The sequence below is a fragment of the Oryx dammah genome, unplaced genomic scaffold, assembly GCF_014754425.2.
Source record: "Oryx dammah isolate SB20612 unplaced genomic scaffold, SCBI_Odam_1.1 HiC_scaffold_17, whole genome shotgun sequence".
NCBI lineage: Eukaryota > Metazoa > Chordata > Mammalia > Artiodactyla > Bovidae > Oryx > Oryx dammah.
The window spans coordinates 40058410-40084379 of record NW_024070201.1 but is presented as its reverse complement, the minus strand read 5'-3'; the positions used below and the strand labels follow the sequence as shown (position 1 = coordinate 40084379).

General features: G+C 34.3%; 1 protein-coding gene across 2 annotated transcripts in view; it reads left to right on the top strand.

Moving 5' to 3' along the window:
* Positions 1-25970, top strand: part of USP47 (ubiquitin specific peptidase 47) — a 105113-nt gene that overhangs the window by 49331 nt on the left and 29812 nt on the right. For both annotated transcript variants that reach the window (XM_040258370.1, XM_040258371.1), the window contains 8 exons: positions 399-478; positions 2671-2820; positions 19023-19118; positions 19250-19402; positions 21871-22038; positions 23760-23891; positions 24328-24404; positions 25219-25274. In XM_040258370.1, coding sequence (XP_040114304.1) covers positions 399-478; positions 2671-2820; positions 19023-19118; positions 19250-19402; positions 21871-22038; positions 23760-23891; positions 24328-24404; positions 25219-25274 — 912 coding nt within the window. The remainder of the gene's footprint in view (positions 1-398; positions 479-2670; positions 2821-19022; positions 19119-19249; positions 19403-21870; positions 22039-23759; positions 23892-24327; positions 24405-25218; positions 25275-25970) is intronic.

The window sequence follows — 25970 nt, the reverse complement described above, 5'->3', positions numbered from 1 at the left end:
TTTTAAAATTTAAGCTCCAAGGCATAAGTTTTTGATCCATTAAAACTATCTTGTAAAATAAGTTTGGTTATACTCTATGTACTTAAACTAAAAATTTTTTAATGTGTTAGCTTAGATTTTTATTAACGTATTTCTTGGCTCTACAGTGAAAAATAATAAAAATGGCAAATATTGTAGCACCATAAAGCATATGCTGCTTATAAATGTTGAGCTCTCTTGATTCTTTTTCATATGATTGCCTTTTTATGACTCTAATATATATTTTGTGTTCTTTTTACATCTAGCATTATTTTGTGTAGATTTTCCCATATTTCTGACAGTTTGCTTTTAAACAACAAACTAATATTTCATTACACTAAGTTAATAGCTCTTTTTAATTAAATTTTATCTTAAAATAGCTTGGCAGCAGCATGATGTACAGGAACTGTGCAGAGTCATGTTTGATGCTTTGGAACAGAAATGGAAACAAACAGAACAGGTAATTTATCTCTCAAGTTGAGAGTATTTTCTAATAAATTATTAATTCCTTAAAGTGACTTTATTTTATTGGAATGTTTTAAAACCTGGGCATTAGTCCAGTTGTTAAAGTACTGAGAGTTTCCTCATCTTTAAGGAGGTTGGGCCCTGTGATCTAGATGGTCTCTTTTTAGCTGAAAACTATGTAATTCGTGTGTGTGTGTGTGTGTTAGGGATGATTTTTGAACAGTATTTTCAGTGTGTGTGTGTGTGTGTGTGTGTGTGTGTGTGTGTGTTAGGGATGATTTTTGAACAGTATTTTCAGATAGATGCTAAGTAAATTCAATGTCTTATCTGTAACACATAAAGCATACATTGTAAAGTATATTCATCTAGCATTACCTTCTTTTTGACCAGTGAGATATATTCATGGTTTTCACACTTAGTGAAAGTGAGACATACTCGGTCGTGTCCGGCTTTTTGCAACCCCAAGGACTATATACATTTCATGGAATTCTCCAGGCCAGAATACTGGAGTGGGTACCCGTTCCCTTCCCCAGGGGATCTTTCCAACCCAGGGATCAAACCCAGATTTCCTGCATTGCAGGCAGATTCTTGACCAGTTGAGCCACCAGGGAAGCCCTTTCACACTTAGGATCCTTATTAATCTGACCCTATTATTTTATTTTTTTTATTTTTATTTTTACTTTATTTTACTTTACAGTACTATATTGGTTTTGCCATACATTGACATGAATCCACCACGGGTGTACATGAGTTCCCAAACATGAACCCCCCTCCCAAATCTGACCCTATTCTTAAATCCAGTGGAAGGAGGAACAGATTAAAAGTGGGAGAACTTTAGATATATCACTGGAATGAGGCCTAAGGCTGAACTGGATGAGGCTCAGGACTCAGGCGGGTTTATGCTAAGCGTAGTGATAAAAGATCATTGGAGGCCAAAAGAGGACAAGTCTGGAGGGTAGCCCGGAGGATGTACTGTCTGATGGCTTGGACTAGAGTTTTTCAAACTGGATTGCAGTCCATTCATTTATGAGATAAATTTAGTGAATCTACACAGCACTTTTTTTTTTTTCAAAAAGGAATAAAATAGAAAAATAGAAGCATCACATAGTAAGGGTAAGTATTGTTTTATGCCACTTTTGTTACAGTTATATGTACTAGGTTGCAGTGTAAATTATTTTCTTACTGTGGGTTGCTAGCAAAACTCTTTGAAAAATGCTGGATTGAAACACTTAGAAATGCCCTCTCAGAGAAGACAATCAGATATAGCTGGAGCAGGTTAATGAAGAAGGCTTCATTAAACAAACAATATTAACGTAGATAGTTATGGTGGATCCTAGTTTGAAGGCTTATAAATCCTCAATACTTGAAGAGGTATAAATTTATGAAAGAGGCAAACTATGATTTCCTTCTTAACCTATTCTTAAGAAATATTGAAAAAAAATTACATTCATTTAGTGATCTAGATTTTCTATATAATCTATAGGATTGTATTTTTGTAACCTTATGCAGAAGGTATTAGGGGATGTTTCTTTTTCGTAGGTCTGAAGGTACCCTTTATCCTCGTTAACATCCGTTTGTGGGTCAACAATTTTAAGACCAGCTGGGGCATTCCTTCTGAGTTCCCAAGTTTTGGTACAGGAATCTTGAGGCAAGACATTCATATGGAGGGTCCTTACTTAGGGAGTTTCCTGTCTTCTTTGGGTCAGAGTAGCCCCCAGTTGACTTAAGTTTGGGGAGTAGGTGAGAGATTCATTCTTTTTAGGTGAGGATATCTTGAGGGAGATGGAGTTTAAGGTTTCTTTATTAATTTCTATTCATTTAAAGTACAGTATATTTTTCCTTCAAATTATTTTATGTGTATTACTGAAAAAAGTTTTTTTGTACCTTGAGATAGAGGATATGATTTTAGAAATCAGAATATTGTGAAAATAGTGATATGTATATGTAAAGCTATAGAGCCAGTCATTTAGCTGTGTGATTATCATTATGCCTAAAATGATGGATTGTTTTGTCTTTGTTAAGCTTTGATTTTTTTTTTCCTATAGAATTTTAGATTAGATAAATCTTAAAGCTTTCTAAAACTTCAACAGTAAGACTCAATATCCTTTTGAAACTCATTCTGAAAGGCATAAAGTATTAACTAATTTTAAAGGAACCCTTTAAAAATTCGAATGTTCTTATTTTTAGGCTGATCTTATAAATGAACTGTACCAAGGCAAGCTGAAGGACTACGTGAGATGTCTGGAATGTGGCTATGAGGGTTGGAGAATCGACACATATCTTGATATTCCATTGGTCATCCGGCCTTACGGGTCCAGCCAAGCGTTTGCTAGTGTGGTGTGTACCTTTCAGCTGACTGCTTGTGTATCCATACACAGAATACATAATAGCACAGTGATATAATATATCCTAAGGTAAGTATCATCCTAGATACACCTTCTTGGGTTGTTAGTCATTCCTGCATTTAAACTAGCAAGATCTAGAAGATTTTTGACCCTTCAGTGAGTCCTAATAGTGCATGTTTAAGAGAAGTAGTATACAGATGTACTGCCTCGTGGCTCAATCTTTTACTCTTTTGTAGAAGTGACTAGATTATTTCACTTTATCTTTTTTTTAACCTCTATAAACAGTCTATTTTATAAATGCTACTTTTTAACATTTATTTTTGGGGGACCTTGCCAGGTGGCTTGGGGGGTCTTAGTTCTACCAGTCAGGGATTGAATCTGGGCCCTTGGCAGTGAGCATGCAGTGTCCTAACCGCTGGACTGCCAGGGAATTTCCTATAAATACTGCTGTTGTTACTCTTTTTTTTTTTTGGAAAGTACTTTTTTGTTTTGAGAGCACTGTTTTGTTCCATATACTTTTGTGAGAAGAATAACCTCTAGTTATTAAGACAAACACAGACCATATTTTTTGAAAAAGCATTCCTCTTCTAAAATTTAATTTTAAAATGACCCAGGCATTTTATAAACACAGGTAATTTGAAGAATCAGAATTATATATAATTAGCTTATTTATATATCATCAAATTGGGTGATTAAGATTTTCTCATTTCTCCTTTTGTTCTCTGTTTTTAACTGCTTTTTGGTAATTTTATTATTGTATTCTTACATTTGCGTATTTAATTGCTTATACAAAAGGAGAGTCATGGAAGAAGTTAAATTGACATTTAAAATTAGAATTTAGAAACATTTATTCGAACCTATTAGGAGTCAGGGGAAACTTTCACAGCTAATATATCTGAAAAAGTCAGATTTCATCATGATAATCTTACTTATGCTGCAGTCAGGCTGATGGTGGCTTGCAGGTAAAATCAGTGTTCTTAAAATTAGTCCATACTTTAGCCTCTAAAATAGGGTTTTAACTGTTATTTAGTAGTCTCTAGGACAATTGATACCCTTTGCTTTTTACTCCTATTTTTATATGACTGTCAGGCAATAACAGCAAGAAGTTATGGGATCAGTCAGTGGGAATCCAAAGTAAAAGGCCTTTCCGAGATAGGGGAAGATTTGGCCTCTTTTGCTTTAAAAGTGCATGTTTTTCTTTTTATTGAAGTATAGTTCCTGCACAATATTATGTAAATTACAGGTGTATGATATAGTGATTCAGTCAGCTTCCTGAACAGATTAGAAAAATTCTGTTAAGTACATAATAATACCCTTGTAAACTTCCATTCTAGGTATATGAGATTGGCCTTGGCTTGAGTGGCTAGTTTTATTTTTCATTTTTGTTTTGTTTTTACTTTATCAGTTTAAGGTAGAAGAGACATAAAAATTGTTAAGGTTTATCTTTCAGTGGTTTATCTCCTAACTGATTTTAAAACTTTGGCATTTCTTTAAGGAAATGTACGAGGGAAGTGCTCAGTAGTCCCAAGTGATGTATACTATTTTTTCTACTTTATTTATGAAAATGTTTTTATTTAAGATTTTTCATGAACATGTTTAGTTTTTTTCTTACATATTTATTGAATTTTGAGGAAGTTAATTTTATTTGTGTTATGTTGGAATATAATATTTGAGTATTCAGCAAATATAATACTTGAGTATTCAGCTATTAAAAAAATAGCTAAATCTTTTTCATTATTTGCCTGCTGAATTGATACCACTCTCCTCAGTACGTTACCGACATAGCAGTGAAGTGAATTGGAGGATATTTTTGGAGAAGTGAAAAAAGTCACATTTCTGAACGGAATTCTCCAATTCTGTCCTACATTGATATATGGATGATGGTGGTGGTGATTATTCGGTGGAAATTGAAAATTACATCTATGAAGCAGGATGTAAGCAGGCTTATACACACATGCGCTAATAGGGCTTACAGAAGGGAACCTAAAACTTCCTAGATTTTGCTGGAGTCTCTTGAGGGAAATTACAGCAGGTGAGACTACCCAAGATAGGAGTTCTAAGGAGGATACTACCTTCAGAGAACTTTAGTTAGAGGTAAGTGATTTCCCTTTATTTTCTGAATTCAAACTTACAACCTACACTTAAACTGCAGAAATCATCATATAATATCTAAATTTAATGTTATATCACTGCTTGCCATTGTGTATTTTGTTAGTGCTATGTGTTTTAAAAAGAATTTGGTATAAATGTGGATTATAAATATCTAGTTAAAAGAAGCATTATAAAATCTTGTTCAGACTATTATATATTTGGCCTTAATTTAAGTTGAACTCTTTTAAAATTTATTTTCTTACTCTTACTAGTGGTCTTAGTATATTTGCCTTATTGGCTGTTTATTCATACATACACAAACATGCTTGACTACATATATATACACACATATATACACACATATACTTACCTTCATACACAGCATTGATGGTTATGTGTTTTGCTTATTACATATTCTGTTTACTGAGCCACAGTACTATAGTTATGTGTATTCACTGTGGTTAACACTTGGTATTTAATTTCAGATCAGTAAGTATGAAATTCTGTTAAAAATAAGAGGTTTTTTGTTTGTTTGTTTCTTAACTTCGTCTGAAACACCCAGTTTCTGAATTGTTTTATCTCCATATTTAAATAAATTAACTTGAGAGTAATATTTAAAATTAAATAAGAATGGAGTTGCCACTTAGTTAATTTATCATTATAACATCTATATATAACTTTGGTTATTTTTCAGCATGATTGATAGCAGACTAATTTTTAAATAAGAGCTAAAAATTGCCTATACAGTTTTTTAAAACAGCTTTTCATCCCACTGTTTGCTTTATTGAACTGTTTCTTAGTTGCTGTAACTGTAGTATTTATTAAGTTTCTGGCCTCCGTTTTATCTCCATTTCATCTGTGTACAGGGCTCTGCTGCTGCTGTGTCTCTCACAGTGCGTTTTGTTCAGCACTCGTCTCCAATAGATTTAATAGATGTTTGGAAGAAGACTTCTGATTAAATAAAATTGGGAAACTGTGTAACTGTAATACTCTTTGGGAAGTTTACAATGCACATTTAATTTTAAATGCCCTCCGTATTCCTGTAATAGAGAAATTAACCAACCTTTTCTGTGTGGGACATCTGTTAGTATTTCAAAGGATACTAGAATTCTGAGGAACATATTCACAAAATATTCTAGGATATTTTGTGGAGCTCTGCATTAGATTAAGGTGATTTAAGGAAATCTCTACTTTGTTACATTAACATTTATGTCCTTGTAACTGTTGAAGGGAGTGAGAATACTAAAATAATATGTTTCTAATTTCCTGTTATTTTACATGTCTTGTTATTAATCCTGAAAAAAATAATATCAGCCAAAAGATTACTTACATTAATATTTTAAAAAACTTGATTCTCGCTGATTAATTAGAACTGTCTATATAAAATCAGTCTCTCCGAACTTTATAATCAAAGAAATCTTGAATCTGCTTATTGCCAAGCATATTTGAGAGTGTATTATTTTAAGAAGATCTAAATGGTATAACCTCATATGTTTGACATTAACTAGAGGAGAGCATTCTACTTAATAGTAAATTTTAAACACTGTATTTTTATAGGTGGTTTTATTGAGTTGCTTATTCAGTGGTAGGTACTATTCTAGGCCATTTTTATTAGTATAGTTTTATTTTCTTTGGGGGAAAGTACATTTAAATATCTGTTTATTATGTCAAAATGTGTTCAAAAGTCTAAAACTGGATTTGGCTGTATGGTTCCTTGTAGTGTCTTGGGAAAGATCAGATTAGGTGAAAGACCTTTTGTTCCCTAAATAAACACAAGTTAATGATCATTTTAAAGTTTTGAATAGAAAATTGTTAAATTCATAAGCATTTGTGAAATCATAAGTGTTCCAGATATTTAGTTTATACACGTTTATATCATAAGTGCTACCCTGATTTAACAGGTAATTTGGACATTCTTATATGGCTGGCTTGGTCACATAACTCATTTGGTTGGTAGAGTAGTCCAAATTTGTCCAAATATGTAAGCATCACGTAAAGAAAACTCTCTTCCATGGACTCTACCCTCATTTTTCCAGGAATTTGTGTGGTTGAACATAGTGGGAGCCAGTTTAAAAAGTGGGGACTTTTGCTTTCAGGATGATGGAGTAGATGTACATTGCCCTATTCCTCCCGCTTAAACAACTGAAAATCTTGAACATTATATATAAAATAAACATAAGAAGACTCTGAAAGGTGGAGAAAAGGCATAAAGACTAGGGACCTCAGGACTCAAGGAATGACATGGGGTGAGTTCCCTGGGTTTTCTTTTTGCCTAATGTATCCCAAATTTGGAGCTGAAGATGCTGGCAGGCTGGAAATAGCAAATAGCACAGACTAATAAGTCTGCTGTCTCTAGCCAAAAGACTGGGGAAAGGACAGCCTGGCAAGGCACAAAACTTAGCCAGTAACTGCTGTGCTGTAGCCAGACACTACCAGAAAGATTGTTGCCCTAACCCATGTCAGCCAAGGCTCAGTAGGGAGCCTCAAAGTTGTAACAAGGTGTTCCATCCCCCTGCCGGGGTGATTTCAGAGAAGAGTGACTAGGACCAGAAGTTTCTTCCCTCCTGGGCAGTACTGAACCTCTCCACTGCCATTCTCCTTTTACTGTGGTTAATTGTTGTTAGAGACCATGTGGGGAGCCTAGCCTTACACTGCCACCTAATAGTAAAAAGGTGTTCCTTTCCCTTCCCACTGGAGTAATGTTAGAGGAGGCCTAGATGAGAGTCAGGACTTTAACCAATTCCTACCTCCTGGATAGGGAGGCTATCCCCCTTCTACCTGTGGTATCAGTGGAGGCCACAAAGGGAGCAGTGAAAGATGTTAGAATTATCTGACAAATATTTTAAAGCAACCATCATAGAAATACCTATACATCAGTGAAAGTTCCTAAGCCCACTTGAAACAAATGAGAAAATAGAAAGTCCTGAGGAAGAAATAGCAGATATAAAGAAAAAATGAAATAGAAATTTAGAACTGAGAAATGCAGTAACCAAAATTTAAAAGTTAATGGATAGGCTCAACACCAGAATGGAAGAGACAGTGTATAGCGAACCTGACAATAGAACAATATAAATTGCCCAGTTTAAATAACAGAAGAAGTACAGTGGGGGTGAAAATCCTTAGGGACCCATGGGACTATAACAAAAATTATTGACATTGGCGTCATTGGAGTCCTGGAAGGAGAGGAAAAAGAAGACAGGGCTGAAAAAACACTTGAAGAAAGAATGACTGAAGACTTCCCAAATTTGGCAGAAGGCATAAAGCTGCAGATCCAAGAAGCCGAGCAAACCACAAACAAGCCAAAAGAACTTTACATCAACTTCAATTATAATTAGACTTTTGAAAAGGAAAGACAAAATATCTTAGAAGCAGTGAGTGAGAAAAGGTACCTTTTTTATGGGGGAAAAACAATCTGGTTTCTCATAAGCAGATCTGTCATCAAAAACTCTGAAGGTCCGAAGGAAGTAGCACATTTTTCAAGTGTTGAAAGAAAAGAGCTGTCAACTAGAGTTTTATACACGGCGGAAATATTATTCAGGAATGAAGGGGAAATCAAGACCTTCTTGGATGAGGGAATCCTGAGAAAATTTGTTACTAGTAGACCTACCTTAAAAAAATGGCTAAAGAAAATTCTCTAAATGGGAAATGGTAAACGGAAGGCATATTAGAACATTAGGAATGAAGAAAGAACATGGTAAGCAAAACTTAGGGTAATACAATAGGCATTCCTTCTCCTCTTGAGTTTTCTAAATTATCTTTGATACTTGAATCAAAATTATAACACTGGTGCGATTCTAAATATATGTAAAGGAACTATTTAAGGCAATTATATTACAAAATTGGAAGAGGTAAAAATACAGGAAAGGTTTCTGTACTTCACTTGAACAGTTAAAAGAATGGAACCGATAGACTAAAAGTTTTGTGTAATTAATATAACATGTAGAGCAACCACTGAAAAAGAGATACACTCAGTTCGGTTCAGTTCAGTCGCTTAGTCGTACCCAACTCTTTGCGACCCCATGAACTGCAGCACGCCAGGCCTCCCTGTCCATCACCAACTCTTGGAGTTGGTACACTCAGAAGCACTATCAGTAAATCGAAGTAAAGTTTAATTCAAAAATTATTTTCAGGTTATCCATAGGAAGGCACAGAAAAGAAAACAAACCAAAACATTAAAATAGCAGACTTGGTTGCATGTAAATAGTCTACATGCAAAAAGGGCATCCCTGTTGGCTCAGGCAATGAAGAATCAGCCCGCAGTTCAGGAGACCTGGACTTGACCCCTGTGTCGGGAAGACCCCCTGGAGAAGGGAATGGCAGCCCACTCCGGTATTCTTGCCTGGAGAATTCCGTGGACAGAGGAGCCTGGCGGGCTACAGTCCATGGGCTCACAAAAAGCTGGACATGACTGAGCGACTAACACACATACCAAGTAAAAGGAAGAGATCAGCATATTAGATTTAAAAAATGTGACCCAAAATATGCTAGGTACAAAAAACAGCTTTTGGTGTTTTGAAATAGGCAGGTTGATAATAAAAGGGTTGAAAATTATATATCATGTAAACATTAATCAAGAGAAATGAGGCATGGCTATATTAAAAGGAGATAAAGCAGATTTTAAAGCAGAATTACTAGAGATAAAGAAGGGCATTGTCTAATGATAAAAAAAGGTCAGTCCATCAAGAAGACAGCAATCTTAAATGTGTACAAACTAAGTTACAGAGCTGCAAAATATGTGAAGCAAAAGCCTTTCAAAAATAAAAGGAGAAATTGACGAATCTGCAGTTACGGTTGCAGACTTCAGTGCCCTTATCAATAATTGATAGGTAGAATCTCTGGACAAAAAATTAACAAAGATATGGAACTTAACAATATCATCAGCCAACAAGCTCTAATAAATATAAAACCGTGCACTCGACAACAGCAGAGTATACATTCTTCTCAGGTGCCTATGGACCACATATGAGGATAGACCACCATATCCTGGGCTGTAATACAAACTTCAATTTAAAAGAATTAAAATCAGAGAGAGTGTGTTTTTCTGCCACACTGGAATCAAATTGGAAATCAATAACAGTTAACTGGAAAATCACCAAACATTGGAAAAATAAACAATGCACTTGTAAATAATCCATGAGTCAAAGAGGGAAATGTCAAGGCAAATTAAATATATATATATATAGAATGGAAATGCAGATGTATAACATCAGAAATTTTGAGACCCAGCTGAAGCAATACTACAGAGAGGAAAGTGTTAGTCGCTCTACCCCATGGCTCCTCTGTCTGTAGAATTCTCCAGGCAAGAATACTGGAGTGGGTAGCCATTCCCTGCTCCAGAGAATCTTTCCAACCCAGGGACAGAACCCCTGTCTCCCACATTGCAGGCAGATTCCTTACTGTTTGAGCCACCACGGAGAGGAAAATTTATAGCTTTAAATGCTGGCCTTTAGTATAAATTCTTCCATAAGAAAAAAGAGAAAATGTTATGTATTAATAATGCAAGCTTCCACCTAACCTGGAAAAAAGAGCAAAAGAAACCCAAAGCCAGCAAAAGGAAGGACATAATAAAAGAGCAGAAATCAGTGAAATTGAAAACAGAAAATCAATAAAAGCAGTTATTTGAAAAGATCAATCCAACTGATAAACCTTAGCAGGACTGACAGAAAAAGATAAGATAAACATTTCCAGTATTAAGACTGAAACTACTACTATTAACAAACCTTATAGATATCAAAAGGATAATAAGGAACAATTCTGCACATATAATTTGATGACTTAGTTGAACCAGTGGCTTGAAAAGCACAAAGTACTCATCTTACATGGCTTAGATAATTTTAGTAGCCCCATAACTGTTAAGATATTAAATTCATAATTTAGAATCTCTTAAGAAAATCTATTAAGTTGGAAAGTTTTCACTGGGGACTTGTACCACATATTTTAGCACAGTGAGCACCAGTTCTTCACAACTCCTTTCAAAAAATAGAAAAGGAAGGAACCCTCCCCAATGTGTTTTATGAAGCTCCTCTTATCCTCATACCAAACCAGACAAAGGCAGTTAAACAAACAAAAAAAACCCTCAAAATTATGACCAAGCCAATTTCCTTAATGCATATAGATGGAAAAATCCTTGTCAAAATATTAGTAAATAGAGCTAAGCAATATAATAAGGAGAATTATATACCATGACGAAGTAGAGTTCATTCCAGGGATTCAAGGCTGGTCAGTATTTTAAAAATCATTGACTGTAATCTACCATATTAACAGAGACAGGAAAATTGGCATGATCACATTAATTGACTTAGAAAAAGCTCTTGACAGAGTTCAGTAATCCACTCATGATAGAAACCCTAAAAACTGGTAATAGAGGATAATTTTTCTTAAACTTACAAAGAACATGTTCAAAAACTTACAGCTAACATCATACTTTGTGATGAAAGACTGAATGTTTTCTGCCTAAAACATTAAGGTTATCTCAGCAAGGATGTCTGCTCTTAAATTCATTTTAGTACTGGAAGTCACAGCCAATACAATAAGGCAAGAACAAATAAAAGGTATACCAATTAAAGGAAGAAATAAAATTGTTCCCCCTTTTTAAATAACACCTTTTTTTTTTTGGTATAGAAAACCCCAAGGTATTTGCCAAAACAAAGCAAAACCCTGGAAAACTAATAAGTGATTTTAGAAGGTAGCCGGATATAAGATAAACATACACACATCAGTTGTGTTTCAAAATATTAGCAAAGAACATGTGGAAAGTGAAATTAAAAATACAATATTGTTTACAGTTGTGGGAAAAAAAAAATCCTTAGGTGTAAGTCTAACAAAATATGGCCTGGACCTATGTATTGGAAACTATAAATTCTGAAATAATATTTAAATGGAGAAACATACTCTGCTCATTGATTGAAAGATTCACATGTTGAAGATGTCGGTTCTCTCCCAAATTGTCGGTTCTCTCCCAAATTGTGTAATTTTAATGAATTCCTTTCAAAATCTGACAAACTTTTTCAGCCTCATTCTAAATAACATAAAATAGCTAGAATAGCTTTAAAAATTTTGGAAAAAGAATAAAGTAGGAGAAATCTCTGTCTAGTTGATTTCAAGAATTATTATATACTTACAGTAATCAAGGTTTTCTGATATTGGAAGAATAAGCAATAGATCAGTGGAACATAATAGAAAACCCAGAAATAAATCCACACAGATAGCCCAGCTGATTTTCTAGAATTGCACAGTGCAGTTCAGTACAAGAAGGATGGTCTTTTCAACAAATGATGTTAAACAGTTGGGTACTCATATTTCCAAAACTGAACCTCTACTTAAACCTCACAGCTTGTACAAAAATTAGCTCAAAGTGGATCATAGACTTAAACATAAAATGTAAAGTTATAAACTTTTAGAAAAAAAATAGGAAAAAATTCTGTAGATACAGGGTTAAGCAATTAATTCTTAGATTTGATACCAAAAAGTACAGTCCACAAAGGGAAAAATTGAGAAGTTGTATCTCTACATAATTTTTAAAACATTTGCCCTTTGAAAGCCAAAGTGAGGAAGATAAAAAGAGAAGCTACAGACTGGGAGAAATTATTTGGAAAGCACATATCTGACAGAGGACTAGTATTTAGAATACATAAAGACATCTCAAAACACAGTAATAAAAAACCCAAACAGTCCATTTAGACAGTAGGCAAAAGACAAAAACATTCCATCTAAGAGCATATACAGGTACCAGATAAATACAGGAAAAGATATTCAGCATCTCTAGGGAAATGCAAAGAGCCGGACATAACAGCTGAACAGCAGCAAAACAGAAATGCAAATTCAAACCTTATGAAGATAACACACTACCAACAGAATGGCTAAAGTAAAAAGTAACGGCAGCACAGAAAACTGGCAACAGTGGAGAAACTGGTTCACTCGTGTTTTTGGTGGGAATGTGAAGTATTATAGGCGGTTTCTTATGAAGCTAAACATGAAGTGACCATAACCTCCAGTAATTACCACTCTTTTGATTATCCCAAAGAAATGAAAACTAATTAGATGTTCATAATGTTTTTATTTTTAATATTCCAAAACTGGAATCAGCCCAGATGTCTTTCAGCAAGTAAATGGATTAACTGGGGTGCATACAAACCATAGAATACTGCTTATTAATAAAAGGAACAAACTGCAGTACACACAGAAACCTGAATGAATCTTCAGAGAATTATGCTGCCTGACAAAAGCAAATCTCCAGAGATTACATATGATTTCATTTACATAACATTTTTGATACAATAACACAGTTTTAGAATTGAGAGATTAATCATTGCCAGAGCTTATGGAGTAGCTGAACCCAGGGGAAGGACGAGTAGGTGGTTACTGTAACAAGGCAACATGAGTGATCCTCGTGGTGTAGGAACTGTTCAGTCTCTAGACTATGGTGGTAGATACATGAGCCTGTACAGGAAATAACATTATATAGAACTTACTGTACATACATGCACAGACAAATGAATACACTGAAACAGAAAATTGGAATCATATTGGTGGGTTATAGCAATGTCAGTATCGTGATTGTGATATTATACTATAGTTTTGCAAACTAGTTACCTACCATTTGGAGGAATCGCACCATGTAGAGGGGGCTCTGTATTACTTCTTATAATTGTATATGAACCTTCAGTAATCTCAGAAATTGCAATTAAAAGTAGATAGCGTAAGTAAAAATAGAATTTTTTTTCCTACTTTAAAGAGAAATAAACAACGTATATATTCTGGGAAAGATAGTTGACTCCGTAAGGAAGACATAACTGCACATCAGTAGCACAGAATTGCTGAGTATATTAAAATCAGTTAGAAAATAGTTATCAGTGGTAGTTCTAACTTATCTTCTGTGGTTCAGTTTGAAAAATAAAATATAAAGTAGTGAATGATGGAGAAAGAATTTTATATGTAAGTTAAGAGTTAAATGAAGATTTATAGGCAGTACTGTTTCTTGGTTCTATCTTTTGATTGCACTGTACCTAGATTTTCTATATTTCTTAAAGAACTAAGGATATAAGAATTCTCTATATTATGTTCTGAATGCTGAAGATTAGGGTCTAAAAACCTGTGTACAGTTAACACTGTGTAATATATAAGGAGGTGTAAGTGCTAGAAAATAAAACTATTATCTTCACTCTGGAATGATAAAAAAATAATCATAGTCAACCCAAAGCTAGTTTGGAAACATGACTCAAAAATAGTTTAACATACTCAAGAGGTTCCCATGAGCTTATCACATGAGTGTGTGTATTAATAATGGCACAGTGTTTATATTTTATTCTATTTTTATGATCCATAACTTGTTTTTTAGTATCTAAAATATAGTTAGCATGATTTTATTGTCTCATCACATTAAGTGAAGATAAATGTATATAACCACATTAGCCCATACATACTTTATTTGTTGAATGAACAGATGAATTTAAACTAATCTTTATGGCTGGCTAATCTTTATTTGTAATTATTCTAGTGGCAACTTTTTAAAAAGTGAATAGGAAACTAAAGAAAATTATTAGTATAGCTTTGACTGGTTTGTAAATCTAAAGGATAATTTCAGCTGTCTGAATCTACATAATCCCACATGTCTTCCCCAAACCATAGGCAAAAAGGAACACTAACAAAACCCAACTGACCTGTACCTTTTGGATTACTAGGAAACAGAATAATATGAACTTTAAATTACAAAGCAAAAATAGCAAAATTATCAAGTTCCAGGAGACCTTCCAGTATTGTTGCAAGTGTGTGTGTGTGTGTGTGTGTGTGTGTGTGTGTGTGTGGAGAGTATGGAGTGGGACGCTTTACAGACTCCATGAAACAGGGAAGACTTGAATGAAGATGAAATACGCTTAAATGAGAAAGTACAGCAGTACGTGCCAAAATAGTGAACTCGGACTGGGACTTGGTAGTTTATAGCACCAGCTACAGAGAAGGAGTTTTAGAGTGAGAAGGGTTAGGAAGTGACAGCTTTGGAGGAATTTTGCTTCTAGAGAAAGAGATAAACCAAAAAGGGATGATGCATCTGAGTCACAGCAGCGAGGAGAAGAGAACGATTCTGAAAAATGAAAGGGGACACCAACCTCTTCTTCACCATTTCCTATTCGCAAAATTGCACTTCACTAAGTTAACAGAACATACTCACAAACTAAAGAACACCATCCACAAAGTGACTATGGGAAAAAATCAAACTTGCACAGCTGTTGAAAGAAAACAGAATATATATATTAAAGCGTTTCAGCTGATGAACAAGTCTAGACATACACACACAGCCCTGAAAAAGGAAACCTCAAAAAAATAACCACAAAATAGGATACACAGTACTCTGGACTGTTAAGTATTCTCAAGCAAGCAGAATAGAACCTGGCATCCAAAAATTTAAGGAGAGAAATGGGTTAGAAAAACAAAACAAGATATGCAGTGTGAGCTGATCGAACTCAGGAAGGAAACTGAAGAAAAGATGAAGCTACATTAGAAATGAAGAACTAGTTATAAAATACTAGAGAGAAAATAGGAAGGAAAAGCTAAGGAAGAATATATAAAATGAGATCAAGTAAAAATTAGGATCTCAAAGCAAATGATTATAAAGGAAGACTGGCAAATGAAATCCGATATAATTGGACTATGTGAAGAATAAAAACACGGTAGAGCAAAACTTATAAACTATAATCCAGGAAAACTTTCTGGGAATTGGGGAAGTTTAATCAACTTTTTGAAAGATTCCTTTGGGCCCCCACCCACCCCCAACATGCCTGGAAAAACAGATCTGGAATGATCAACTCTGAGACATATTTTAATAGACTTTTAAACTTGAAGGATAAATTGGACTGGCATCATATTTTTGAAGAGCAACATGCAAGTCATAGCAATAGAATAGCAGTTTCAAGGAAGTAAAAATTGTAAGCCAAGAATTTGCTATCTAGCCAAATTTTACTTCAATTATTATGGCAGTAGAAAATCAAACTTTGAATATTGGGGGACTCATTGATGATTTTATCTGTAAACCTTGAGTTTATTAGAGGGTGAGCTCCACCCATCCAAGAGACCACTGGGGAAGCTTCAGCAAAAGGACTGTGAGCATTTAATATGTTGTAGAATTAAGGAATAAACTGAACTGAAGGACTAAATAAAACAAGGGTGAGGACATGATAGAAGAAAGTATGAAATACTGTATCTTAATGTACAAAGAATGCCTCTTAAAAAAGGAAAAGAAAAAAGAAAAGGGGATATAGAATGAGGTCATAGACAATTAAATGGGGGAGACCAGGGTACCATTTAAAATTGGCAGTCTAGACACTAAAAACTTAAGGAAAAGGAGGAGGAAGGGTTAAGAATACTAGCAAAAGTGTATATAAATAAACTGAAACAAAATTACTAGCCTTCTTAAATACCAAAAGAAAATGTAGAAAAACAGTGAAGAAAAGCACCATGTAGAAAAAAACAATAAACATTAATGGAATAATTAAAATACACAATAGTGACTGAGATGGAGCAAACCATTGGTCCTATTAGATATGGATGGGCTTAAATTCCCTATTAAAAGTAAAAGATCTTCAAATTGACTTACAAAACAAACATTAAAATTTGGGTTAAGCAAGAATCCAATAATGGATTGGATAATTGGATTGGATTACAATCCAATAATTTCCACCTTGCTAAACCTTACAGATTGCTTATTAGTTGGAAAGAGGAAAAAGTAATAACTATATCGTGAAGAAGCTGGGCAACGCCTTGACCAGGTGATTGAAGTTAGTATCACCAACAGGGATGTTAAGGACATCATGCCCTTTGACTGTGATACCCTTTGAAGAATACATCATTACTTACGTAGTAGTTTAGTAAGGAAGGCATAAACTGTATCTAACCGTGAGGAACATCAAACAAACCCAAATTGTGGAACATTTTATAAAATAACCTGGCATCTTCAAAAATTGTTAATGTCATGAAAGAAAGGCTCTGGAACTGTTCTGATAAAATGAGTCTGAAGAGGCGGTCATCCAAATACAGACTTTGTTCCTGGATTTGATTCTGTACTGGATGGAGAGAAATACTGTAAAGGACATTATTAGAATAATTGACAGAATTGGAATATGGACTGACAAATTACCAATATTAAATTTTCCTGAATTTGATTAACTCCTTTGTTTTTATAAGAATATCCTTTTTCTTAAAAAGTCACATTGAAAATTAACAGGGAAAGCGTGTATGAACCTGCTGTCAAGTGGTTTGGAAAAACACATAATGTGACTGTAGGTGGGAGAATGATGAAGCAAAGGTAGCAAAAAGTTAAAAGCTGGTGAGTCTGGGTAAAATGTTTAAGGGAATTTTCTGTTGTTCAAACGTTTCTCTGGATTTTAAATTTTAAAAATTATAGCTCTGGCTGTGAACTATAAGCCAGAAATCAGTACATATGTATAGTTTCATAAAGTAGAATTTGAGTTACATAATTTTCTCACTCTCCCCCTTTTTAAAAAATATATCAAGTGTTGTACTAATTCAGTTTCCATTTGGAAAGCTCAACTGATTTTTATCAGTCTGTGTTAAGCTGTAGATGTGATTGCTCTTAAAGCTTCTTTTGCTGTTATGTTTTTGAAGAATTTGCCTTTTTCATACTTAAAATATGCTCTAGAAGGGGAAAAAATCATTTTCTAAATGTGTTCTTTTCTATGACCTCCTGTAAAATACTTGAATATATGGAGAAAAGCCAGCTATTGGGTCCCCCTCCCCCACCCATTAATGCTTTGTGTTCTGAGGACAAAATTGGAGATGGGTGAAGTTAGAAGCATTTTGTATATTTTTTCATATTTTTAAAATCGTATTCCAAAACGAGCTATACCAGGCGTTGTGTGAATTTTATATACTTGGTAGCTGTTTTTACACTAACTCCATTTTGCCAGATCAAGCTCATTTATCTTTTGAGGAACAACTTGTTCTATAGCAAAAAAATTTTTGAAGATATTTTGTCTTAGTGATGGCACTTCTTTTTCTTTATATGTAATAAATATTGTCAGACCATGTCCTTAGACCATGTGTGAGGAATAAAGGTGATATCAAATGAAATTGTGCAATCCAACCTTATATGCTATACAGTCCATGGAATTCTCCTCACCAGAATACTGGAGTGGGTAGCTGTTTCCTTCTCCAGGGGATCTTCCCAACGCAGGGATTGAACTCACGTCTCCCACATTGCAGGCAGATTCTTTACCAGCTGAACCACCAGGAAAGCCCAAGAATCCTGCAGTGGTTATCTAACTTATCCCTTCTCCAGAGGATCTTCCCGACCCAGGAATCAAATTGGGTTCTTCTGCATTGCAGGCAGATTCTTTGCCAGCCGAGCTACCAGGGAATCCCCAATCATATATGTTGTACTAACTGAAACTTTTTTAATTGCAAAAAGTCAATGATGAAAAATTGAAAACTTATGCAGGTTTCTGGCTTCTGTGTTAAAGCTGTATGGAGAAAAAGAGAACCACGTGGTTCCGCTAGGTGAACAGACCAGGAGCTCTCATACATTTTCAAGTGGAGCAGTATCTGACAAGCAGAGATGGCTGCACAATGGTTTTCAATCTTGCTAATTAGTACAGTGGCGAATTACTAACTGACCCTAAATATAGTGATGAAAGAAAATTATTAGATTTTTAAGTGTATAGATAGTGTACACTTCAGAGCACTGTGTTTTTAACTGTGCAGTTTTAAATAGTCTCCTTTTACAAGAAGAATGCAGTGAGGTATGCAACTGCTTTTTTAAGTGTGGAATTACTTTTTAATCTAAAGACTGAGGATCTGTTAGATTATTTAGCCAAAAATCACAATGTAAAGTCTATGAAAATTAAACAGATGACTGATGTGCAAGACCAGGAAACAGCACTCATACAGAATGAAATAAAGTAATTTTTTACTGTTTTATAATGATAAAATCATTTGTTGTTGATACTTTTTACCCTTTTTTGCATTTGAATTCTTAATTTTCTAGCCATTCTGTTTATGAGTATTTTGGTAATTACAATTTTTTTATATTCAGGACTTTATCATTAACATTATAATATTTCACAATAATTATACAACAATTTGTTTTCTAACTAGGAAGAAGCATTGCATGCATTTATTCAGCCAGAAATCCTGGATGGCCCAAATCAATATTTTTGTGAACGTTGTAAGAAGAAGTGTGATGCACGAAAGGTAGATGCCATGTAGAAATTAATAATTATCTGAGATATTCAGTATTCAGTAGATTCTCCCCACTTTTTTTAGGGTCTAATTATCTGAGATAATATTCAGTATTCAGTAGATTCTCCCCACTTTTTTTTTAGGGTCTTCGATTTTTGCATTTCCCTTATCTTCTGACCTTACAGTTGAAAAGGTTTGACTTTGACTATACAACCATGCACAGGATTAAATTGAATGATCGGATGACATTTCCTGAGGAACTAGATATGAGTACATTTATTGATGTTGAGGATGAGGTAAATACTTAAAAATTATACTTCACTTTTGATCAGAGTAATGTGATATTCTTTGAAAAGAACAAGGATATTAAACTCTGGAATTATTTATTTGAGTGAGAATCTTATGTTTCATAACTTTCTCTCTTTTTAAAAAGCATGTTTGTTTATTTGACTGTGCTAGGTCTTAGTTGCAGCATGTGGGATCTTTGATCTTAGTTACAGCGTGAGGGATCTCTAGTTCCATGACCGGGGATCGAACCCAGGCCCCCTGCAGGAGGAGCTTGAAATCTTAGCCACTGGACCACCAGTCTCTAATATTTCATAACTTGCTTAGTTATTGAAACATAGCAGTCTAGAGATGGGCTGCATTTGTGTTTCTGGTACATGATAAACAGAGAACAAATACAGTGTATTGAATGAACAAGCAAAACGGGTAATGTGGCCTTAAATTTCTTGTTTTGTCTTAGTGACTTTTTCAAGCATTATGTTTTCTGGGTTGTTCTCATTTAAGGTTTTGCTGTTGTTGTTTAGTCAGTAAGTCATGTCCGACTCTTTGTGACCCCATGGACTGCAGCCTACCATGCCCCTCTGTCCATGAGATTTTCCTGGCAAGAATACTGGAGTGGGCTGCCATTTCTTCTCCTGGGGATCTTCCCCACCCAGGGATTGAACCCATGTCTCCTGCATTGGCAGGCAGATTCTTTACTGCTGAGCCACCAGGGAAGCCACTTAAGGTTTACCAGCTCATAAATTGGCTAGGTTATAAACCTAGATAATAAAGATATTTTTAATTAGTTTTTTAAATTAAAACTTTTAAGATAAAGAATTTAAAATTAAATACAGTTTGAGAATGATACTTTGATAGCTACAGATAATGCTAATTGATTTCTTCTACTCATTGACGTCCCCAAATTCTCTGGTTCCTCCGTCCTTATCCAGTAAAGGATTCATAATATCCCACTCTATTCGTTTGGAAACTCCTCTGATTTAGTTATTAGGAATATGTACAGCCATTTAACATAGTTGTTACAGAGTGATCAATCTTTCTTATTCTCAAAACTGCCATAAAGCATTTTTTTCTGATTGGAATTCATCACAGTAGTTTAAAAATGCCTTTTCCCAGAGGCTCAAAAATAATTTCAAACATTCTCAAGTTTTATTTATGCTCTTAAGTACTAAGAGTCAAATTATTTTCTGAGCCTCACTTTCCCTGTCTGTAAAGTAAGGATGGTAATTGATTTTTATAGCTTTTCTAAGAAGAGATTGCGTTAGATAGAGTATAGTACTATAGATAGTACTCATTGAATGGTACCTGTATCCAGGTAATATTTTGAAAGGTTTAATTTGAAATAGTATCTCAAACACTTGAGCGTAAGCTAGGAAATCTATCCATAGTATACCAAACTTTCAAAGGAGATTTCCTACTTGGAGATCAGTATTAGATTGGTCTTCTTATATTCCTAATGTAGTTCTTGTAAAAGGAAGTATTTTCCAAGAGAAAAAAACTGAGATAGAAGGTTTGACAGGAACTTTGAGGATATTATAGGTCCATTTCTTGAGAGAAGAGTAGGTGTTCTGGCTTAGTTAAAAGAGGTTTGGGGAATGATCTCTTTGAACTTCATGTAGAATTCTAAAGTTGGTTTTCATTTCCATTTTTCCTTGAACCAGACTTTCTTGAAGAATGAAGACTATATGTTAGATGTAATCCTTACAACAAAATTCTTGGCAAAAAGTTGGTACTTACTACATATTGCTTGGTTAATTCAAGAACTTCTATGCAGCACCTTAAACATATCAAGGGCCTACATTTTAGAATGTAGAGTTTAAGAGAAGAGTTTTAAACTATGTATTTAAAATATTTAAGGAGAAGGGAGGAAGGAGTTGTTTGAGTATTTCTAGGAAGAATTCTTTAAGTTAAATTTGTCTGAAAGATTTAAAAATCATAAAAGCATGGAAAAGTATTATTTACTGTTGCATTTCTACCTCCTATAACTGGAGTATAAAATTCTTGAGAGAGACAGTATATTGTTTTTCTTTCTAATTGTCTGTAATACCTAGCATAGTGATAAACTGAATTGAACTTTTTCTTCAAGAAAGGAGATGGTATTCTTTTGGGATTTGAGAACAACAGAAGCTCACTTTGGAGCTTAGGTTCTCTGCTTTTATGGTTTTTGATGAAAGAAATGGTAGTTTTATACTGTTACTTTGCAACTGTAAGCATAAATGAGGTTTAGTAGAATTCTGAATCAATAATTTGTTAATAGAGGATGTTAATAAGGAGGTTAACAGAAATGGTTTTAAAATACACTTTTTTGTTTAAGGTTTCACTTTTTTAAGAGAAAATAAATTTGCTTAAAGTAGAATAAGTATTTTTTATTAGCAATAGTATCTTAAATTTTGGAAAAAAGTTCACAGCATTTAAATTAAAATGTTTATATTTTCCCTCTGTTTGCCTTATAATTGTAAGATAATTATGTTTTATTAAGAAATCTCCTCAGACTGAAAGTTGCACTGACAGTGGAGCAGAAAATGAAGGCAGTTGTCACAGTGATCAAATGAGCAATGATTTCTCCAATGATGACGGTGTGGATGAAGGAATCTGCCTTGAAAACAATAGCGGAACTGAAAAGATTCCAAAACCTGGACTTGAGAAGGTATTTTATAATTTGTAGTTTTTAGTTGAAAGACAGAATAAAGTAATTGCTGAGCTGCTATTATAATTCTCTTTAAAAAATTTAATTGTTACTGTTTTTAGGCATATATGATCAAAATTAAACTTTAGGGAAGACTGCCTGCAGGTGGGAGCGTTGACTTTGAGACACTGAACTGTAACTGGCGTTTGAAGTAACAGCAAGGCTCTAAATCTTACATCAGAGTTTTCTCATATAGCAAATGGAAAGCGTTAGGCTAGATTTGTTAATTTAAAAGATTCTGGCTGTAGCATCCTTTCTGAAACAATAAGAGAATTAATTTTTTTTAGATAGGGAACCCCTCAATTTTCCTCCCCTGCCCTATGACAGCCCTTAAGGGACTTCAAAAAATGATATAATTCCATGGATTATAATTTTAAAACTACAAGACTGAATAATATCTAGGATAGAATTATTTTTTGTTACTAGGTCAGTGATTTTTAAGATTTTTCAAACTATTTCACATTTGTGTAATTTACTTTTTTGAGGGTAGAATTACAGATCAAATGTATTGAGCATGGTGTGAATAATGAATTGCCAGTGTGAAGACTGATCATGAATTAAAATATTAAATACAGTCATATTAAATACAGCCTTTTTTAAGAGTTTCACTTGCATAAATCTGTTTTTAGACCAAGAGCATTATTCTCATCACCATTACCACTACTCTTTACCTTTTAAAATTATCTGTTTCTTTCAGGGCAGATAGATGAGTGTGAATTGCTGTGATTAATAATGTAGCAGATATATCATAACTTGGTATAAAGATCATTGCTTTCAAGCAAGAGTTGGAAAACTATGGCTCAAGAGCTAAATCCACCCCTTGCCTGGTTTTTCTACATAGACAATTGCGTCTTCTCTTTTTTTTTTTCCCTGCTTTGTCTTATTCCACTGCATAGGATTTCCCATACCGTGTTGAATGGGAATGGGGAGGGAGGACACTCTTGCCTTGTTATTCCCAGTGTCAGGAGGAAAGTATTCAGTCTCTCATCATTAAGTATGATATTGGCTCTTTCATAGGTTTTATGGGCTTTTTGTAGATGTTCTTTATCAATATGAGGATGTTCCTCTCTTCCTAGTTTGTTGAGAGTCTTTATCATGGATGGGTTTGGATCTTGCCAAATGCTGTTCTGGGTTCAATTGATGATGATCATATAATTTGTCTTCTTTAGCCTGGTTTACATTGGTTGATTTTCTGATGTTGAACCAGCTTCGCATACCTGAGAGACATCAAATCAATAGATTAGTGTATTACATATACTATGTAAATACACTAGAAGATGTTAAAAATCATCTTATGTGAATTTTTTAAAATGTTAGTTGAAATGTATTGATTTTGATGTGCATATCAGAATAGTCTCGTGTTAAGCATCTGCTTCTAAAAGATCTGCTTCAGACTATTTCCTTCTTTTTAGATAAATATATAAATTTATATCTCAGTTATGCATTGTTCTAAAGGTTATAGCATAATTAAAATGTGAAGGAATATGTTGAATGAAACTTGTGGTATATAAAATTATGTGATGAATTACCATTTTAATGATCTTGGGGAAAAGTTGATTTGCCATAAATACATAGGACAACTAACATACTACCTCACTGTGTTTTAGTAGAGAATAAGAAATATACAAATTATGGTTTTGTGTTTCTCCTCTGCTCTGAGCTCCTTTTTTTTTTTTCCTTAGAATTCCTTGATCTATGAGCTCTTCTCCGTTATGGTTCATTCAGGGAGTGCTGCTGGTGGCCATTATTACGCTTGCATAAAGTCTTTCAGTGATGAGCAGTGGTACAGCTTCAATGATCAACATGTCAGCAGGGTAAGGAGGAATTTTTTAAGATTATTATTCTGAAAGACAAGAGTAGGGATGTTTCTCATCAGTAGAAGGGTTTGTTAAAAATGGGAGAGAGTCTGTTCAGTGAAGCATTTGAAGACACATACCTAATCAGTCTTTTGTTTTTGTTTTCAGTAAATTTCCTTTGTTTATTGTTGTTATCTCCTTGTTTTGTTTTATTTTGAACTTGTTGAGTGTTGTAGAGATAGATTCCCAGTTTTCTTCTTGGCTTAAGCCTTCATGTGGGCTGCCTATTTAAGAGGACTAGAAATGACTGGCCATTAGTAGCCACTGATTATGATTACATTTTGAGAAATGGTATCTGTGTGGTCTATTTAACTCTGAGGTTAAAACTTGAGTTCATATTGACATAAAGGTGTTAGATCATACCAAAAAAAGTAAGTACTGTAACAATTTTTAGATAACACAAGAGGACATTAAGAAAACACACGGTGGATCTTCAGGAAGCAGAGGATATTACTCCAGTGCTTTTGCAAGGTAAATAACTTGCTGGTTTTACTGTTCATAAATTAGAATTACAAGCTTTTCAACATTTTATGCATTAAAAAGGTTTAACCCAGGGGTCGACAGGCTGTAACCTATGGGCCAGATTCAGCTTGCCTGCAGTTTTTGAAAATAGTTTTATTGAAACACCACCATGCTCATTGGTTTAAATACTGTATGTTCATCTTTTCCCACCACAACAGCAGAGTTGCCCACAAAGCCTATGGCTTTTACCATTTGGCCCTTTTCCATAAAAAATTTGCTGACTACTGGCTTAACTGTAGCAGTCATTCAAGAACAAAGGTTTTTTGAAGATTTTACTATGTTACCAAAAGAAGACAGAGGATTTTCTCGTGAATGTGTCAAAGTAGTCTTTTTTCCTGCTGCTGCTGCTGTTAAGTCGCTTCAGTCGTGTCCGACTCTGTTCGACCCCAGAGATGGCAGCTCACCAGGCTCCCCCGTCCCTGGGATTCTCCAGGCAAGAACACTGGAGTGGGTTGCCATTTCCTTCTCCAGTACTTGAACGTGAAAAGTGAAAGTGAGGTCGCTCAGTTGTGTCCAACTCTTAGCAACCCCATGACTGCAGCCTACCAGGCTCCCCCGTCCATGGGACCTTCCAGACAAGAGTACTGGAGTGGGGTGCTATTGTCTTCTCCTAGAATGTTTAAATCTGAACCTGTTCAAGAATACATTATTTTTAATTGTTTGAAACAAAAAACTTCTATTTAAAGTAAAAATTTGATGCTAGGAAATGGAATCTTTACAGTCAACTTTTTGTCCCCATTAATTGTTTTTATGTTTTTACTAGCTCCACAAATGCTTATATGCTGATATATAGACTGAAGGACCCAGCAAGAAATGCAAGTATGTTAACATATAGTGACTTGATTTTTGTCTGTGTTTTAAACAAGGTGTTTTTTTTTGCAAGCTTTATAAACCCAGATAACTACTTTGATAGGACTATTAAATTTTTTATGTGTAGAGAATTAATTATAAAGATAGTTTTGAGGTAATACTACCTGGTAAAAGTATTTGGGAAAAAGTTGAACTTTTTTTTGTAGCACACTAAGAGACAAAACTTAACTTACTCTGCATTATGTACATTGGATATTTATTTCCAATAAGATTGTATTCTGTGTAGTTTGGTGCAGTGATGACAGTCCCTGATGTGTATAGCCATCATAACTCACAATTTGCATGTCCCAGAGGAAATTATTTATTTAACTTTTCTAAGTCTTACTTTCCACATATGTGAAATGGGGATGTTATAGTTTTTTTTTTTTTTTTTTTTTTTAGTATTTTATAGCATTGTTATAGAAAATTGAGATAAAATTTTAAGCATTTAGTTTCATACTAGAGTTAAATATTTTTGCTTATTTGCTTAAAAAGCAGGTAAAATTTTAAGAGTTGAGTATGCATTCTTTATTATATTTTAATTTTATTAAGAATCCTAAAAATAATGCTGTATACAAAGCATGTGGATTTGCCTTCCTTTTTTTCCTTTTGTAATTGCCACTTTAAAAAATTACAGTTCCTATGTTTTCTTGCTAACTCTGATCT